Source organism: Scylla paramamosain, chromosome 7, assembly GCF_035594125.1.
Source record: "Scylla paramamosain isolate STU-SP2022 chromosome 7, ASM3559412v1, whole genome shotgun sequence".
NCBI lineage: Eukaryota > Metazoa > Arthropoda > Malacostraca > Decapoda > Portunidae > Scylla > Scylla paramamosain.
In genome coordinates, this window is record NC_087157.1 from 32,860,616 (window position 1) to 32,880,615 (window position 20,000).

The 20,000-nt window shown below is 44.4% G+C and overlaps 1 protein-coding gene across 5 annotated transcripts in view; it reads left to right on the forward strand.

Annotated features, from left to right (window-relative positions):
• LOC135102386 (acetylcholine receptor subunit alpha-like) overlaps nucleotides 1-20,000 on the forward strand; it is an 88,686-nt gene that overhangs the window by 35,237 nt on the left and 33,449 nt on the right. For all 5 annotated transcript variants that reach the window (XM_064007567.1, XM_064007568.1, XM_064007570.1 and 2 more), the window contains exons 3-4: nucleotides 260-440; nucleotides 11,619-11,734. In XM_064007567.1, coding sequence (XP_063863637.1) covers nucleotides 260-440; nucleotides 11,619-11,734 — 297 coding nt within the window. The remainder of the gene's footprint in view (nucleotides 1-259; nucleotides 441-11,618; nucleotides 11,735-20,000) is intronic.

The following is a 20,000-nucleotide window of genomic DNA, read 5'->3' on the forward strand; positions in this document are numbered from 1 at the left end:
GCCACACATTGCAACACCCTTAAGAACACCTCACTACACATTTATAACACTCACGCTTCTTTGTAACACCTTGCCACTCAATGCAACACTCTTAAAAACACCACAACACACTTTATAACACTCAGTAACACTCAATACCTCTCAAATACGCTTAAACACAGCCCAGTACACTTTGTAACACCCCATGCCTCTCTGTAACACCCTGCCGGACCTTGTAATAACGCCCTTCCTCGCCTCTTCCTCCTCCTCCTCCCTGTAGTGCTGACGGGAACTTCGAAGTGACTCTCTCCACCAAGGCGACGCTCCACATGAACGGCCTGGTTGAGTGGAAGCCGCCTGCCATCTACAAGTCCTCGTGTGAGATTGACGTGGAGTACTTTCCCTTCGACGAGCAGACCTGCGTCATGAAGTTCGGCTCCTGGACCTACGACGGATTCCAGGTGAGTGGCGGGGAGGACTGACGAAGCGGGAGAGGCTGGCTAATACTAGTAGGTTTCAAGACTCTTCTCCAGGTAATTTTGGGTGTTCCTCCCAACTGTCACCTTTAGGGCCTGGCATCTTTATTGGGGTTTTTATTTTTTTTAAGTTTTTCTCAAGTTTTTGTTGCCCTAAGTCAGAGCCCTTCTCAAGTGGCCTAAAGGATATAACGAGGGTGATGTAGACGAGATTCTTCAAGTTATTAATCACGATAAGGCTAAGAATAACGAGATCAAAGTTGATAAGATTGGATTTATTAGAGAAACAGGAAGACATCGGTTCTCAAACAGAGTGGTAGATGGCTGGAATGGAATCAGTAATCAGTCCGTCAGTGCCGAGTCAGTAAAGAGCTTAAAGACTAGATAAATTTATGGGTAGGGATGACTGGGATGATGATAAGTGTATGCTTTAAACAGTGACTGCCACGTGTAGGCCTACTGGCTCCTTGCAGCGCCCCTTCTTTTCTTTTATGTTCGTACTTTCTTCATTATTCAAAAGTCCACAACAGCGGGATCAGACGGCGCCAAAGGGGGGAGATGTGAAGGTTTTGTATGGAGAAGGAGTGTGAAGGAAGATTGCATGGGTGAGGTGAGGACAACGATAATGAATGGAAGTTTCAGAGGGAAGAGGATAAACAGGAGAGAACTTAAGACGAGAGAATGACGGAGGAGTGAAAAAGAAAAAAAGGAGGAGAGAGATAGGGTGCCATGGTAATGAGGAAAAGAGAAGTGAGGGGAAAAAATCGAGAATAATATGGTTAGAAAGAGAGTGAGAGAGAGAGAGAGAGAGAGAGAGAGAGAGAGAGAGAGAGAGAGAGAGAGAGAGAGAGAGAGAGAGAGAGAGAGAGAGAGAGAGAGAACGGGTATGGATGTGACGGAAATGGGAAGTAGATGTAAAGGCAGATAAAACGAATGGGAGAGAGAGAGAGAGAGAGAGAGAGAGAGAGAGAGAGAGAGAGAGAGAGAGAGAGAGAGAGAGAGAGAGAGAGAGAGAGAGAGAGAGAGAGAGAGAAACAATAAAATAAATACCTGTGACGAAAAAGAAAAAAAAAGAAAAAAACGGAAATGAGAAGTGAAAAAAAGAGAAAAGAAAAAAAAAGAGAAAGACGTACTAACACCAGAAGAATCAAATAATCACCGTGTAGACAATAAACTATGTAAATTTTAAACGGTACCAATGGACTCGTGTGTATGGTAGTGCGAGGTGTGCCAAGGGGGAGCGTGCCAGTGCCAGGGTAGGAGTGCCAAGCGAACGTGTAAGGCTGGAAGGGGAGTGTCCTGCGGGAGGCCAAAGGAACTCAGTGCCAAGAGGCTGTTTGGTGGAAATGCATCTGGGAATGTGAGGAGAGATGACAGAAGGCACTGGCGTAGAGAGAGAGAGAGAGAGAGAGAGAGAGAGAGAGAGAGAGAGAGAGAGATAGAGAGACTAAAGAAAGGAGAAGGTGGGGACACATAAAATATTTTTAGAACTGTTCCATAAGAAACAAGATAAATGTGGACAGTGGTCATGAAAATGTGAATAAAGAGACAATAAAAGAGAGAGAGAGAGAGAGAGAGAGAGAGAGAGAGAGAGAGAGAGAGAGAGAGAGAGAGAGAGAGAGAGAGAGAGAGAGAGAGAGAGAGAGTTGAGTCTAATGGAGTTCAGTTACAGTCTCTCACTCTCTCTCTCTCTCTCTCTCTCTCTCTCTCTCTCTCTCTCTCTCTCTCTCTCTCTCTCTCTCTCTCTCTCTCTCTCTTCCTGTCTTAACTTGATTTAAACCCTCCCAGAAAATATACGATTTCCTCCCGCCGGGTTTCAGATTTTTGGGTGTCCGGGAGCGCCGCCCCCCACCCGCCACCCTGCGCCCCGGCATCATCCTTATTTCGTAGTGTTATCCTCTGCCCGGCCACCTCCCTGCCCCCCGGCCCTGAGTTTCCACTTACCATAATATTGTCATTTTGTAGAGGGCGCTACCGTACGTACTCACCCTAACCGCTTTCGTACTCTTGAAGAAGTGTCGTACGCTGGCCCGTTTCATCTTTCTTTTACTGTATTTTGTATTTTGGGGGGCTTTTGGATTAGGTTGTGTTTCGAAATTAACTCTCTCTCTCTCTCTCTCTCTCTCTCTCTCTCTCTCTCTCTCTCTCTCTCTCTCTCTCTCTCTCTCTCTCTCTCTCTCTCTCTCTCTCTCTCTCTCTCTCTCTCTCTCTCTCTCTCTCTCTCTCTCTCTCTAAGCACACATAAACATCCCCAGAAGTTATATTTTAGCTTCCTAGGTAACTTCCACCACATCCCATTAGACGAACAAAAAACAGTATTAATAATAACACTAATAATGATAAAAATACAAAAGGATAACTATGATGAAGGCGACGATAACAGCAGGACGAGGAACTAAAGGCAGAACAAAAAAAAATAAAAGATAGATAAACAAAATAAACAGGAGAATAAAAACAAGAAAGAGAGGAAAGAAGGTAAAGAAGAAATGGAATCGTGTCAGGAGTAAGAGGAAGAGGAAGAAGAGGAGGAGGAGGAGGAAGAGGAACGATGGATATGACAGTAGCAGTCTTAGCAGTGATATTATTGCAATGGTCTCTCCTTCGTTCCTCTTTGGCACAGATGGCTGGTAATGGTGGCGGTGATGGGCGTGGTTATGGTGAGGAGGCGGGAGGGTATAAAGGAACGTAAAGGAAGAGCAAACAGCAGCAGTAAGGAAGGGGTGATGATGGTGATAGTGATAGTGGTGGTGATGGTAGAAAGGGAGAGAGGAATACATGTTTGTCTTTCTCTTTCTCTTTCTTTCTTACACTCATCTCATTTCTCCTCCTCCTCCTCCTCCTCCTCCTCCTCCTCCTCCTCCTCCTCCTCCTCCTCCTCCTCCTCCTCCTCCTCCTCCTCCTCCTCCTCCTCCTGTCGCTTCCATCCTGAGTTAGGGTCCCGTGTTTGCTGAATTCATTATTTTGTTTTCTCTTATCTCCTTCGGTGTTCTCTCTAATTTACTTCTTCTCTCCCATCGCTTATCCTCTCTCCTCCACCTCGCTCCTTCCCTCCTCCACCTCCTAGTCTTTGTATCTCTCTCTCTCTCTCTCTCTCTCTCTCTCTCTCTCTCTCTCTCTCTCTCTCTCTCTCTCTCTCTCTCTCTCTCTCTCTCTCTCTCTCTCTCTCTCTCTCTCTCTCTCTCTCTCTCTCTCTCTCTCTCTCTCTCTCTCTTTCCGGTTTTAATTTTTTTCCTGTTTCTTCTTTTCCTCCTCCTCCTCCTCCTCCTCCTCCTCCTCCTCCTCCTCCTCCTCCTCCTCCTCCTCCTCCTCCTCCTCCTCCTCCTCCTCCTAACAATACTACTACTACTAATGCTACTTTTCTCTTATCACTTAAACATTACAGATACAGAATAATGTTTAAGAAAATACTTTGTTTACTTTATTACTGCATCCATTCTCTTTCATCCTTAATTTCCATTTCATCATCACCATCACCACCATCATCACCATCATCATCATCATATTAGTAGTTCCCAATCTAAGTAGCCTTATGTACCTCTCCCTCCTTCACCTCCCAGGACTTTCCAAGCACCCTCTCAATGTGCCATTATGGAGGGCAAGAGTATGAGGAGGAGGAGGGGGAGTAGGAGGAGGAGGAGGAAGAGGAGGAATGTCACAGGGGTCAAAGATGGCTCACTGCTTTCTACTTTCATCCCATCAGCCAAAAAGGAGGAAGGGAAAGGAGAGGAGTGAGTGGGTTCCATTCTCTCCCTTTCCTGGTAATATTTCTTTCTTTTTTCCTCCTTCATTACGGCACAGAAAAAGGGGAAAAAATGGTTCCGTTTGCCCAGCGTGAGTGAGTGAGTGAGGGGTCGAATGAGGGGACTGCACCGAGCCTGTCCTCTCTGTCCCCATCTCTCTCTCTCTCTCTCTCTCTCTCTCTCTCTCTCTCTCTCTCTCTCTCTCTCTCTCTCTCTCTCTCTCTCTCTCTCTCTCTCTCTCTCTCTCTCTCTCTCTCTCTCTCTCTCTCTCTCTCTCTCTCTCTCTCTCTCTCTCTCTCTCTCTCTCTCTCTCTCTCTCTCTCTCTCTCTCTCTCTCTCTCTCTCTCTCTCTCTCTCTCTCTCTCTCTCTGTTTTCTGATTTTTTGTTTGTGTATTTTTGGGTGTTCTTAAATTGAATTGTGTGTGTGTGTGTCTGTGTGTGTGTGTGTGTGTGTGTGTGTGTGTGTGTTGTTGTTGTTGGTCAGTCTTTTTTTTTTTAATGTTGACTTATTTTTGCTTTTTTGTGTTTTTATATTTTCTTTTCTACACTTACATATTAACGTGTGTTTTCGTTTTGTTTATACATTTTTTTTTGTGTGTGTATAATTTTTGTTCTGTTCTTTAATTTACACCCGTTCTTATTTTTTTGTTGTTGTTGTTGTTCTCGAATGTAACTTTTCCCATAATTTTTGTTCTTGTTTTGTTTTCAGGTATTTTTTCTTATCTTTTGTTTTAATCTCATTTGCATTTTTGTATCTGATTTTTTTATTTTCTTTTAACCATATGCGGATGTCTTTTGTTTTTTTCTAAGTATATTTTTAAACATTTTCAGCTTCACATCTTTTCTTGCCATTGACTTCCATACGTGTTTTCATTCTAGTTTACGTCCACATATTATCTTTTTTGGTTAAGGTTTGTGTGTTTGCGTTGCCATGACTTGAATCTTTACTCCTTTACTAGAGGCTGCGTTGACTGCTGTGGCTTAAGTGCATCGCGTGTCACCTTTTCCTGTCTCATGGCTTTTGTACTCAAGGAAGGAGATCACGTGACAGCAACTTGATCTCTTATTTGTTTCCAGTGTTTTTCTTCTTTTTATTTTTTTTTGTATTCTTTTATTCATAATTTCTTATTTACTTACCTTCTTTTTTTCTTATTAACTCCATTTCTATTTTTTTTTCATTTACTTACTCGCTATTTTATATTAATTTGCTTTCTAGTTTCACTCACTTTGTAATCTTTATGCATTTAGACTCTAATTCATAATTTACAGGCAGTTCCTTTGTATGTTTTATGAACTCACTTTCTATTTAACTTTACGCATTTTCCCCACACGCTTACTTTCTGAATTTGATTTCAGCACTAATTTCTGCATCAATTTAGTCCTCTTTCTCTTCATCCTCATCCTTCCTCGGCAGTGTGAAGGAAAATAACACTTTTAACAATTTCACAGGCTCCCACATCTGTCCGTCATGTGTTTATTGTCTCATTATTCATCTCAAACTCTGTATTTTCAACTTTTATCTTTTTTTTTATGCGTCTTTTTTTACTTTTCGCTCTCCCTGACGCACCATTTCTGGCCTTCATCCTGACTTTATTCCCGCTCTGCCACTGCTGTTGCTGCTGCTGCTGCCGCTGCTGCTGGGTCTTCCGCCTCCCCTATCCGATTTTGGGTTTGATATATATATTTCTCTCCCTTTCATTTTTATTTTTCCCCCTGACTGCTGTGGACTGTATTCCGTTTCCAGTTTTTCATTATGTTTCACTGATTCGATTCGTTCTTTTATTTCTTATTCTGTTTCCTGTCTTTCCTTGTCGTTTTTTTATTGATTCTGTCTTCCTCTATTTCTTCCTTGAGTGGTTTGGTTTTCCTCTCCTATTTGTTGTGGAGCTCCTACGTTTTCCTCGTGTTTTATTATCGGTTGTTGTTTGTTCTTTTATTCCTCTCTGTTTCCGTGTCTTAGTTGTATTGTGTGTTTATTTATTTATTTTTTTCCTTCTCCACTTTATTCCGTTCCCATGTTTCTCTCATTATTTCGTTTAATTTCTTGGTGTTTTCATGTTTACTATTGTTTCATTGATTTTTTTTTCCTTTTTTCCCGATTTCCCTCAATTCTTTTATTAATTTTCAGCTTCTTTAATATCTTACCAAATGTGTTTCCCATGTTACATTCATTTTTTCCCCCTTTTCGTTCTTTATATCTTATTCTCTCTACATTTTCCTCGGATTTTTATTGACTCTATGTTCGTTTATTTTCTACTATGTTTCCACGCTTTCAATATGTGTGTCCTTTTTATTAACCATGCTGTGTTCTTTAATTCCTTACTGCGTGTGTATGTTCTCTCTTCTTTATCAGTTTCACGTATTCTTTTATTGTATGTTTTATTAATTATGTTTGTTTATCAATTTTTATTTCTTATCTTGAACCATTTCCTCTTTTTTTTCCTTTTATTCATTTTTTTCACTTTTTCTATCTCATTTTATTGATTCAGTTAGTTTTACCTCACTTTATTGATTCAGCTTACTCTTCTTTTGTTTTCTCTACCTCATTTTATTTATTCAATCAGTCTTACCTCATTTTATTGACTCTGTGTTCTCTCTTTACGTTTCCTTTTCCTCATTTTATTGATTCAATCAGTCTTACTCCATTTTATTGACTCAGTTTATTCTCTTTTCCGTTATCGTCAACTCGTCTCGTCCCTCGGGTGGCGGCGCTTATAGTGGCGGCCAGAACTACGACGTGTCCATCAAGACATCCACGGTGCTGCGCCACGACGGCTTGGTGCACTGGATTCCCCCTTCCATCTTCGCCAGCTCCTGTGCCATGAATGTCGAGTTCTTTCCCTTCGACATACAGACGTGCACGCTCAAGTTCGGCTCTTGGAGTTACGACGGAAACCAGGCAGGGGGAATAGGTCGCGCTGGGAGGTAGTAGCGGCCTTGTAGTTTATCAGGGAGTAGAGACAGTTGATGGCAGTGGGGTGTAGGTAGCGGTTTGTGTGTCTTTGTTTGTATGTGCGGTTGACGTTCGCCAAATTTCGGGTGGTCGTTTTGGCAGTCGTAAGAGTAATAGGATTCGCTTTTTTATGCTTACGAGTAGACTTTTTACTGCTCGCGTAAAGGTAGCGGAGTACTCTCGTGGAAATACTGGAGTAGTCGGGGTGAAGATTGTGGTAGTAGAAGTAGTAGTAGTAGTAGTAGTAGTAGTAGTAGTAGTAGTAGTAGTAGCAGTAGAAGTAATAGAAGTAGTGGTGATGGTGGTGGTTGATGCCTTGTTCAACATTCTCGATATTAACATCTGCAACATTCGCGGATTTGAGTCTAATACTCGTATTTAATCTGTGGAACATCCCCTCACTTCCTCTGTGCTTCATTTTCTGTTATTCACTGACACCCATGTATCTGACGCTACTGAGAGCAGGCCCTCCTCAATTCCTTCCTACTTTGTCTATCTTCAATTTCAATCCAAAGCTGGCTGTTGCGTCTGTGTACTCAACGATATAACTTTCTCTGGTGCCCACGCTCCTGATGCTTCAAAGTTTTTCACCATCTGTCGAAGACTTTGTTGTGACCATTTCACTATTTCTTTTTTCACCTAACTCCTCCAACTATGTAAATATTTTTTGACTCTTTGATTTACTAAGTGGAGCAAATTGTAACCCATTTTCCATTTTTGAAATCTCCATATTTGGAAATTTCAGTGTTCACCGAACAAGATTTCTACATAACCTGAGACAATTAATGCAGCCACCTAATCTCATTGCTCACCACTGTGGAGATGTGCCGAGCATTCTTGATCTTTTCCTAATCTCCAACAGTTCTGCTTACTCTGCCAAACTTTTCTCTCCGTTGGTCTCCTCCGATCACGACCTTATTTCCACGTTCCATCCCACCATTTCTGTGCCACATGAGAACCCACAAAACTCACGGCTATCACTTGACCATGTAAACATCACAGCGCACCCATACAGGAAAGCTCCGATTCTCGATTTACAGACATAGGAGGTAAATTGTCACGCATGGCAACTCACGTGCCCTGAAAATGCTATGCTCAGTTTTTGAATCAGTAACAGTGACTTGTCAGGCACAGTGGGGGGAGATATCTGTCCCGCTTGTTTCCCCCTCTTCTCGAATTTACCGTTTTCGCGCTTACACTTAATTTTCCTTACATTACAATGGGTCTTGGCAAGCTTAATAACGAAGAACAGAGTGTTGTGCTGTCGTTTGTTCGAGAGGAGCTCAGTAATTGTAAGACTCGTTGAAAAAGTAGCTAGGCATCCTGCACCGCGTTGCCGGTGTCACGCCTCTGCGGGGACACACAGCGGCGCGGGCTTGGCGTGCCGCTGCTAATAATGTGTCGAGAGTGTTTATTGAGGCTGGGTTTGTGTTGACGTGCCCGCCTCTGAAATGTTAATTACCCGCGAGCAATGGAAGACGACAGCCTCTGCTCCTCTGCGCCTCTCCTCCTCCACTCCCTTGTCTCCTGCTCGTCGCTCTTCCATCCCTCTCCCAACTCTCACACTCTTCCTTTCCGTCGTTCTAGTGGCTCAGGGCGCTGTATATGTATATAACGGATGTAACGGCTCTCTGGTCCTCTCCGGATAGCTCTAAGTGGGTGTTGGTCATGCGTGGGTGTCGGAGAGGCTCACCGCGCCAGCCCCTCTCGCCCCTCTGTGTTTGCCCAAGAGCTGGAGGAAGTGATATTAGGGCGACGAGTAGGGAAACGAGTACACCTCTTCTCTCTCTCTCTCTCTCTCTCTCTCTCTCTCTCTCTCTCTCTCTCTCTCTCTCTCTCTCTCTCTCTCTCTCTCTCTCTCTCTCTCTCTCTCTCTCTCTCTCTCTCTCTCTCTCTCTCTCTCTCTCTCTCTCTCTCTCTCTCTCTCTCTCTCTCTCTCTCTCTCTCTCTCTCTCTCTCTACTTGTTTTATCACTTTTCTTATCAATTAATGACTTTCGCTACCTTGATTGTTCTAAGACACGATTAAGTTGGTGTTTAAAACCTACTTACCAATGCATGAGGAAGTACATGTGTGCAGTTACTAGGGTGTGGATGGCTACGGAGGTACACGACCGTCAGGGCTGTGAGGTTGAATGCGAGACTTAGTTGCAAAAGGAGCCCAGCAGTAGGAGCCGATCAAATTAAGACACGTGTGACTCTATCTACTCCTCTCCACTGTTTATTTGTTGCCGAAGTTCTTTCATTTGTTCATCTCTTCCTTCTTTCCTTCCTCGCTTCTCTTCTTCCTCACTCCTATTGTTCTTTTTGCTTTCCCATCCTTCACTACGTCCGTCATTCTCTGTTTCTTAGATAGTCACCTCTACTTACTCCTCCTCCTCTTCCTCCTCCTCCTCCTCCTCCTCCTCCTCCTCCTCCTCCTCCTTTGGATTTACTAACTTCAGAAATTAGATTAGAAGGCTGATTGTATACCGGAAAAAAGCTTAAGGATTAACTGTTCTCCTCCTCCTCCTCCTCCTCCTCCTCCTCCTCTACCCTGCTGCTGATGGCGCGAAGGGCTCGGACAGGGCTGCTCTCCAGTGCAATAGGCAAAGGAACCTGATTCTCCCGTAGCTGAAGTGAGGACCTCCTTTCGCTATTGCATTCCCGGCCGGTCAAGAGTCTTCCCGTCTCTTCCTTTAAATGGCTTTCCAGTTTTTCTTCTTCTTTTCTTAGTCTGACTAGATTTTTGAGAGAGAGAGAGAGAGAGAGAGGGAGTATGGTATGAGAATGAAAAATAGGCAGCCACACAACCTAAATACTCTCTCTCTCTCTCTCTCTCTCTCTCTCTCTCTCTCTCTCTCTCTCTCTCTCTCTCTCTCTCTCTCTCTCTCTCTCTCTCTCTCTCTCTCTCTCTCTCTCTCTCTCTCTCTCTTCAGCGATATATGGGATTTGAAAAGAGAGAGGAAAAAAGGAAAATGGATAATGTGTCTCCCTAAATCCTACTCACTATTTTCTGTTTCCTCGTTTGTCACTCTCTCTCTCTCTCTCTCTCTCTCTCTCTCTCTCTCTCTCTCTCTCTCTCTCTCTCTCTCTCTCTCTCTCTCTCTCTCTCTCTCTCTCTCTCTCTCTCTCTCTCTCTCTCTCTCTCTCTCTCTCTCTCTCTCTCTCTCTCTCTCTCTCTCTCTCTCTCTCTCTCACTTTCTTAGAATAAGCATCCTAAAAATTTATAGAGAAAGTGTGTGTGTGTGTGTGTGTGTGTGTGTGTGTGTGTGTGTGTGTGTGTGTGTGTGTGTGTGTGTGTGTGTGTGTGTGTGTTCGAGTCACCTCTGTGTTTGGCCAGCCCGGTGCATGCTAACACCTGCCCTGGCGTAGCGGCGAGGCAGTCAAGGGCACAATAGGTAAAGTTGTTGGCGCAGTTTCCGCTCCGTATAACTCCACGGCGTCCGCCACCCGTGTTTCACTAACTCGAGACGCCGCGGCCTAAAACTTCCCTTCCTCGCCTGGTGGAATTTCCCCCGGGAAGTTGTGCTCTCTCCTAAAACTGCCCTTGGGAAGACGAGGTACTCTTAGGTTCTCCCTCTCGCTCTCTTCTCCCTCCTTCCCTTCTCTTCCTTTCCCTTCTCTCTTTAACGTGATCTCTCTTCCCGTCACCTTGAAATCGTCTCTCCTTTCTCTTACGTCTTTCTTTTTCTTGTGTTCTATTTTATCTTACGTTTCTTTTATTAAGTTTATTATGTTATTGTTTCCCTTCTCGTTCTGTTCACAATTTTCACCCTTATTTGTTTATTTTAATGTTTCTTTTAACCTGTTCGTGAGCTTTTCTTAAATATGTTTCTGTTTATTTTACTTTTTTGTCGCTGGAGTTTTGATTATTTATGGATGTAAGAGTGAAAAAAGTGTAGTAATAATTGTGCAGTGTGTTGCCCCAGCTGAGCGAGTAACAGGCAGCTAAGACAGAGGCCCCACCAGTGCTGCCCTCTGTAGGACGATTTGTGTAGGAATGATTTGTTGACGTTTTGCTGATATCCACATTGTATTATTATTATTATTATTATTATTATTATTATTATTATTATTATTATTACTATTATTATTATTATTATTATTATTATTATTATTATTTCTGTGTGTGTGTACGTGTGCGTGTGTGTTCTTCATCGGGCAACATTGATTTGTATCCCCGTTGGTATTATAGTCATCACATTATTCCGATGCTGCTTGTCTGAGACTTACTAACGGCACAACGCTGTGTCCTCCTACTTGTGTAATTATGTACGTACTAAGTCTCTAAGTTTCTCGAATTTGTGCATAGTTCAGTTACCTGTATTATGCTTTCCGTTTAATACCTTAGTACCTTTTAGATTTGATAGTGCCATTCATGACGAACAGCCTCCTAAGAACCACGTGGTCTCCTCCTGCTGGCCTGCTTGCTCTTGATTTTTCGTTTCTTCGTGTTCTCTCAAGCTAACACCATTCCTCCACCTGCAGGTCGACTTGCGCCACCTGGACGAGATGGAAGGAACGAACGTGGTGGAGATAGGCGTCGACCTCTCAGAGTTCTACCGGTCTGTGGAGTGGGACATCCTGGAGGTACCAGCCGTCAGGTGAGTGGCAGGGGAGGAGTTTTGAACACTGGTGCTGCGTCTGGTGTATCAGTGGTGGGAGCGTGTCAAGGTGAGGAGGACAAGCAGTGGGAGGCGAGGTTGGGGTCGAGTTGCGGACACAATACATCTCACAGTGATGGCGTCTGGCGGGACAACACACGACTGGAATGGAATTTCAGACACTACGCTCGTTGTTATGGTGTCTGTCAGAATAATGCAAGCCCGCGGTAGAGTTTAGAATACCGTGCTCCTTGTGGTGATATCGAGACTGAATGGAGTTTGGAACGCTGTACTTTTTGTTGTGAAGGTTGAGACTGGAGTGGAGTTAGGAAACATTACTCCTTGGGTGGGAGTTAGGTAAGGGGAGATGGCAGAAACAGACCAGCGAGTTTAGGTGTACTGGTGAGTTACGAAGGCTGATAAGGCAGACAGGTGGTTTTTGATACAGTTTAATAATGCTTTTTTTTTTAACTAATTTTATGAAGTTATTTGTTTTTAAGCACTCTGTAGTTGATGTAGAGTATCATTCACAAACACTGGGCGAAGATCAGGCAAAGTACTGGCAGAGAAATTTGGTGGAAAAGCTGAGATAAAAACAATCTCTTTTTGACATTGTGTAATTGAAACGTCATAGAATACCGCGCCTCTGCTTCAGTCTGGGTTACTGCGCTGCCTCCCACTCAGAAATGCTCCTCACGTGGGCTTTTTTTATGAATAACAGAGTGAACTACAAGAGCTGCTCCCACAAGTACTCGTATTATTCTTATTGAAGTCTTGGTAACGCATAACATTTCAACGTGCCAAGAGATGTTTGTGGGGAGAGTGTTGCTTTCAACTGAAGAACATGTGTGAGCTGCGTAGGGCGTAAAATAATAGTCTCTCTCTCTCTCTCTCTCTCTCTCTCTCTCTCTCTCTCTCTCTCTCTCTCTCTCTCTCTCTCTCTCTCTCTCTCTCTCTCTCTCTCTCTCTCTCTCTCTCTCTCTCTCTCTCTCTCTCTCTCTCTCTCTCTCTCTCTCTCTCTCTCTCTCTCTCTCTCTCTCTCTCTCTCTCTCTCTCTCTCATTGACTATGTAATATTTCGTAAATGTCATCGCTTTTTCTGGAATGATATTGGAACTCAAAAAAGAACCGTATTTTAACAGAGTGGCGAAGGCTCCTGACATACTGCCGCTAGGAAGCCACAGCCGCTGCTCTCGTGCGATCGCCTCTTAATTCCCTCAGCGTGGCGTGACTCGTGAGCGTGAAGCGGGACTTAATTGGCACAGTGAACCATGAATATCACAACAGACAATTGATCCAAAGTTATGAATACGCAATTTCCCGGAATCTTAGACTGGTGTTTATGTTTGTTTATATTTGTGGTGCTTGGGTTCCTCCAGCTCACGCCTCCTGCCTCCCACTCCCTAGCCCGCAGCGCTGTGGAAATTGTCACGAACGATAGAGGTGATCAGTCTAAAGCCTTGGGTCATGTGAAGGATACTCTGTGATTTTACGGTGCTGGGGAATGAATATTAACGTAAACTTTTGCTCTTTATATTTGCGAGAAACATCACTTACATATTATTAAACGGTTGGCCTTCAGGAGATAAGTGGACTTGGTCTAAGGAAGCGTTTCTCCTGGAATGAGAGAGGTTTGTTAGTCACTGCTTTGTTTCTATTTGTATATCTATTAATGTGCGACGAATTTGGAGATAAGATGTAGCAATATGGAGCATGCAGGACTGAGTGTGGCAGCCAAAACAAGTTGAGTCTATAGGGCTGTGTGTGTCAGCCAAACGGGTTTCATATTAGGGTTCCTTAAGAGACAAGACAACGACAACATATTCCGAAGTCTTGGCCAGACATCCAGGTACGCACTTTCCTTACTCGATAACGTCACGAGCTGGGTGAGTGGTAAAGAGATTTCAGGTTCACCCAATACCTGGCGTCGCGCTTCCTTAGTTTCGGTACATAACCTTATACATTATGCACATTTTGCTCATAAAGAAGGTTACGAAGGCTTTCCCTCTCACCAGCATATTCCAACCTCTCGTCTTACAGGGTGGTGGTGGTGGTGGTCGTCGTGGTGGTGGTGGTGGTGGTGGTGGTGGCAGTGGCAGTGGCAGTGGCAGTCCACGAGTTACTAAATACCGACTTTCATTTTCTTTCTCCGCGTAACGAGAAGCAGCAGCGGCGCGTCATTACTGTTTGGTGTTCGGTGGAAGTTTCCTCTCTACACAAAGTGGACGTAACTTTGTGTGACTGCTAAGAACTTTGCAACTCGCAGTACAGACTTCATTGGCCGTCCTCAGCGGGAGCAAACCCACGTCCATCTCCAGCTACACTTAGAATTATTCATTTCCTCCTTTCTGGTCACTTTGCGAACCGTACCTAGGTGATGTAGTCTTTGCTTGACGTGCCGGGGGTACCTTTACATCCTGCCATCCACGAAGTCCTAATTAGCATTTTTCACATCCTCGTATTCAGTGTGTTGAGCAGACTCCCACCTTCCATTATAGACCTTAAAACACGCACTGTTGTCGGAATGACGCATCACCACCACATACACGGCGATCAGGGCTTCAGTATTATGGCGAGGCGCGTTCACCTCCCCCACAATCCTCACACAATCACAATCCTTATTTCATGTTTTAACCCAATAGTACATGCAAGTTTCGTGTCCCACTCCCCGCGACTGAGGCTGCGTGGTGCTTAGTGGCAGGCGCACCTCTGTTCGTGAAAGCCAATTTGTTAAGGCGATCTGTGCACGACACTCACGGAGCAGCCCTGTCCAGGTGAGCCGGCGCCTGAACAATCGGCTTGGGAGGCTGCACTGGACTGGAACTTACTGGCAGCTCATGAATCACCATCTGCTTAATAAGAGGAATACTAAGAATATTACAGGAAGGAAAGACGTACAAAATTAATTAGTTTCGTAATAGCAGCTGCACGTGACTAAGAATCATTTGTGGCTCCCCGATTGCCGGAGATAAGCCTGATGGTGGAGATTGCTATGGAGGAACGTTCATTTCTCGATAGTTTGTGTTAGGAACCCTGCACAGAATTACGAGCGACCTGTGACTCGTGAATCGCCATGACGTGGACTTGGTGTGAGCAGCAGCGTGCAAGGGAGGGGCGCCCCGTATTCCACGGTTTGGTTGCGAGTTTCCAGTAAGGCCTTTGTAAGCCAGAAAAAGTCCGATCTCCCAATAAAAGTGTCCATACATTCCCGGCAGCAAACAAGAGCTCTACCACTCTTTTTTCTTTTCTCCTTTTTTTCTGTTCTTTTTCACTATTTTTCGGAACGAGCAGCTGCGTCTGACACTTGCTGAATTGGCGCGTCTCTCTTGCGGCGGATTTGTTTTCCATTTCCAGAGCACACGGAGGGATACATTCCAGGAGCTGCCTAAACCTTCCCAGCATAGCTCCTGAGAGTGTAATCCGTGACCCTGAACCGTGGCTGCGACAAGAAGAAGAATTACAGTGGCCAGATATTGCACAGGACGCAGGAATAGAGAGCGTGAGAGAGAGAAGCAGAAGTCCAGTTGCAGCCTCCTCGTGGGCTATAGATAGATATTTTATTAACGTACATACGTACATAGACATGAATGCATTCCACTTCTCTGAACAAGCTGTAGTGAAAATAATTGCAGTTTTCGAGTGTTTTCATGAACTTGATTATAGCTTAATATGATTCTGCCTTATCTGTAGGAAAGAAACATCCATGAAAACTCAACTAATCATCTATGTGCTCTTCAGAAATATTCCCAACAAAATTGCGATGCGTTTAAGAATGCAGCTCTTAACGAGACAATATTGATTTTGGGTCCAGCCTAATGCTGCATCACAATATTACTAAAATAGAAAGAGGAAGGCCTTAATGATACCAATAGCAATTTTTGGCCACAGTATGAGGCTAACCAATACCATTATGCGCCTTAATAACCTCAAAACATTGGCGTGGTGAGTCTTTCCAGCGTATCAGTGCCTCCATTACCGCCACTGCCTTGCTGCTCGAGGCTCTTGTGAAATATGAAGGCTCTTTGTCTTGTCTGAGGCTGTTATCATGTTCCGCACGGCATAAATGACCATAAATGACCCGTGAAGTACCGTAGTCTTGTTATCATGCGCTGTGGCAATTGAAATATTAATGTCAGATTGAAATTAACAGAAAACGTGGTGTTCAATTTATTACAGGTTATTTGTTGCCATTTAGAAGGAAAAGCACGTGTTTTTTTTCTTGTTTTTTTTTCATGATAATTGTTAAGTTGCGTCCTTTTGCTGTTCGGCCTTCTCCTCAGGTTCAATACAATGTTGTGGTGTAGAACTTAGAAATAATTTCCAAAAACCATCGCTCACATGAAGGGGTGGTTCAAATATTTTAGTGCCTGTAATATTGGGTCAGTAAAATTGTCTAAACTTACTACAGCGAAGCAACAGACTAGTCATTAGCAGTGGAAGTATTATCAAAGACCCTTGGGACAGCAGCTGTGGCGCCCCAACCTCCCGTTCTGCTCTGTGCGTGCTTCAGTCACTTTAGTCTTGGTCGGCGTTCGGGTCTTGTGCGTGATTCTCTGCCACTTCCCTCCCTTTGTTTGGTTTTGAATGTTAAAATGATAAAATGAATGATAAAAAAAGTAAAGATTATATATATTTATGTCCGTTCGTCTGTCTATTTTGATCTCTCCGTATACTGTACGAGTAAGTTTATACAAAGTAAACTCCCCGCACGAACACTCCACCCACCAGACTTCCCTTCAAATAATTCATCCCACTATAGGTTAGCTTAGGATCAAGTTTGTTGGCATGGGTGAAAATTTTATATAGGAATCTTCATATGTGGGTGTTTCTCGGAAGCCAGTACCTGTTTGTCTATCAGTCTTTCCGTATACCAATCTACCTACTATATATCTATCTGTCTGTCTGTCTATCTGTCTGGGTAGTTACCTGTCTGTCCACCTGCCTGGCTGTTTATCTTTATCTATCTATCTATATATCTATCTATCTAAGCTGTTTTTTTGTCTATCTATCAGCGTGTCTCAGCCCCGGACACAGGAAGGGCGGCTTACAGATGACCATAGTTTACCTTTCCTGGGTTTTAGAAGGTACCCATTTATCGAGGCGGCCGCAGGGGAAGCTGAGGAGGCGGGGTTAGTGTGCTTCCAGTGTCCCGGTCAACAGCCGAACTACGGAACTTCAGCCGCACATGCTGGTCCCCATATGCTATCGCTTGTATGGGAAGAAATATTGGTTAGGTAATGGAATCTACATCAGGAAACACTGCTAGCCAAGAAGCATTACAGGAGTAAAGAAAACGGGAGATTGAAACTTGATTAGAATAATTTTGTGCTGAGATTTTTTTTTATTTCGTTTGTATTATTATTATTATTATTATTATTATTATTATTATTATTATTATTATTATTATTACTATTATTATTATTATTATTATTATCATTATTATTAGCCGTGATTGACCAGGGAGACCGGACGTAACACCGAAAAAAAGTAGCAGTAGTAATAGCGGTGGTGGTAATAGTAGTAGTAGTAGTAGTAGTAGTAGTAGTAGTAGTAATATTTCAGGCTTAGACTAATCTCCTTTGCACACAAGACATGATAAACAAGATATGCCAGTGTGTCTTACAATCAGGAGAACGTAAACATCACACATACTTAATCAAAGACGCATCAAAGCACATATCCCCCCCCAAAAAAAAAAAAAAACTAGGCTGAAGAAGAACCAACAAACACCAACAATAACATCAGCATCACCTACCTACACAAAAAGTTAAAGACCATTATAGCTTCGCATACCGCACCGCACAGGAACCCGCGTCCCGGCAGGCTGAGGGGGGAGGGAGCGGTGAGGAGGAGTGCTCGTGGCGGAGGCGACGACGGCACTGGCGGGGTGAGGCATTGTTTCCAGCACTCCACAAGGGTGTATTGCGAAGACTTGACACGTTTCGGGCTGACGGTGCTTGACGGTGGGACGAGCGATAGCAGAGAGAGAGAGAGAGAGAGAGAGAGAGAGAGAGAGAGAGAGAGAGAGAGAGAGAGAGAAAATTAATGTGGCGAAGGGTGCAGTGAGACAGGCCATCCTCTTCAACCTTTCTCTCCATCTCTCTTTCATTCTCTCTCTCTCTCTCTCTCTCTCTCTCTCTCTCTCTCTCTCTCTCTCTCTCTCTCTCTCTCTCTCTCTCTCTCTCTCTCTCTCTCTCTCTCTCTCTCTCTCTCTCTCTCTCTCTCTCTCTCTCTCTCTCTCCAGTCCCTTCCTCCCTCCACCCTACCCTCCCTCCACTCCTGGCCAGGCTGTGTTGGGGAGTGGGGGTGTTGGTGGGGGCATGGGGGGTGCAGGCATAGACTTGACGTCACTGGAGGTCGTAAAAATGAAGAGGAAGATTTGTGTATTGATTAATTCTTGACTTTTTTTTTTCGCACATTGAATTAAACTCATGAACTATTATGTGCATGTCTTATTGAGTATTTGTATTTTCATTTGTGTTTTGTATAAATATCCAGGACTTATTCCTTACTTCCTTTTACCTGCAGCACTTCCTCTTACCTAACTCAAGTTCATATGTAGTGCAAAACAGTAGCGTGGAGGGAGAGGTGTGATCAGATACAGTGTTACAGTGTCTGGCTTCGATTCATGGACGACGCGCTCCTCTCCTCGCCCCGCAGACTTCCCTCACCCTTCCCCCTCCCCCTCGTCTCCTCATCCGCTCCTCTCCTGTCGAGTACTGCTGACGATTGCTGACCGTGGTGGTGATCTCTCCTCCTCCTCCTCCTCCTCCTCCTCCTCCTCCTCCTCCTCCTCCTCCTCCTCCTTGCATTCTTAATAGTCCTCATCTTCGTTTCTTCCCACTCCGTCTCCTCCACCCGGGATCTTTATGATGAGTTGGTCTGTCCTGTGCGCACACTAACACTCGATCCTTAGTCATCTGTCCTCCACACTGTATTGTTTCTTTCACTAGTGTAATATAGCGTCATCTATACACTGTATACTGGCACTATAAGTACTCATATATGTATGTTCTTCCTTTCTTTTTTGTGTCCGGTGAATGTGATCGTTTTAAATAACCGTGCTGCTGCTACTGGCTGTCGTGTGCTCTTGAAGCTGCATGGCCGCTGAGGACACCCATTGCCACAACTGTAACTGCTCTGCTTTCATCCTTCTCGAGGCGGCTGACTGAGCGCGGCGGCGGGGACTTGCACAGGGAGAGATTACTGAGGGTGTTGAAGAGTTGAATGTAAAGATGAATACTCTCACTTTGGGTACACAAAGCTCTTGTAGCAGCGAAGAGCCGGATTTGTTGTAGGGCAAGCATTGTTGTGGACGGGGAGGCAAGGATGTACAAACTCGACTTTAGTTTGTTTGAGATGCTTTTGGGAGACAAGGAGAACGACGACGACGAGGAGGAGGAGGAGGAGAGGAAAAAATAAGTAGGAAGGGTGTTTTTGAAGGGTGATGCCGCTGATGTGTCATGGTTTGTAAGGTGCTCCGGCAGAGGTGGAGTGCCGAGAGTGTAAGGGAAGCGAGGGATGAGACGCCGTGTTCTGGGAAAGGTTTGACTGAGCTGGGTTGGGCTACGCGGGGTGGACTGGGCTGCCACCGTGTGCCTGCCTGGTACTTCCCACGCAGGCACCACTGGGAGGATTTGTGTTGTTTTGGGTTGTTGTTGTTGTTGGTGGTGGTTGTGGTGGTGGTGGTGGTGGTGGTGCTGGTTGTAGTGATGGTGTTGTTGTTGTTGTTGTTGTTGTTGTTGTTGTTTTCGTTATTGTTGTTTTTGTTGTTTTCGTTATTGTTGTTGTTTTCGTTATTATTGTTGTTGTTGTTGTTGTTGTTATCGATGATGTTTTCGTTGTTATTGATACTATTGTTTTCGATGTTGTTGCTGCTGCTGCTGTTGTTGTTGTTGTTCTTTATCATCGTCACCACCACTACCACCACCACCATTACCACACGCCCGCTAGCACCAACCCGCTCACACCTAGGAACACAACTCCCTCCTGTTTCCTGCAGTGTTATCTTCGGAGTGCCCGCATCTGCAATGGACAGCGAGAGCCTCTTGGGACAAGAAAGCCTCGGGGCGCGGGCTGTAAGCAGAGGGTGTGCCCGCGCCGCTAACAGGTAGTTAAGCTACCTTCCAGGTGAAGGCAGGTGCGGATTTGCGGTTCAGGGTTCGATTCCAGCCCACTCGACCTTCCTGCGCCCTTGCCAAGGGGTTTTAGTCGCCATATGATACCACTGCTGCGCCGCGTTGATTGAGAGAGTCTGTTAATCTCGT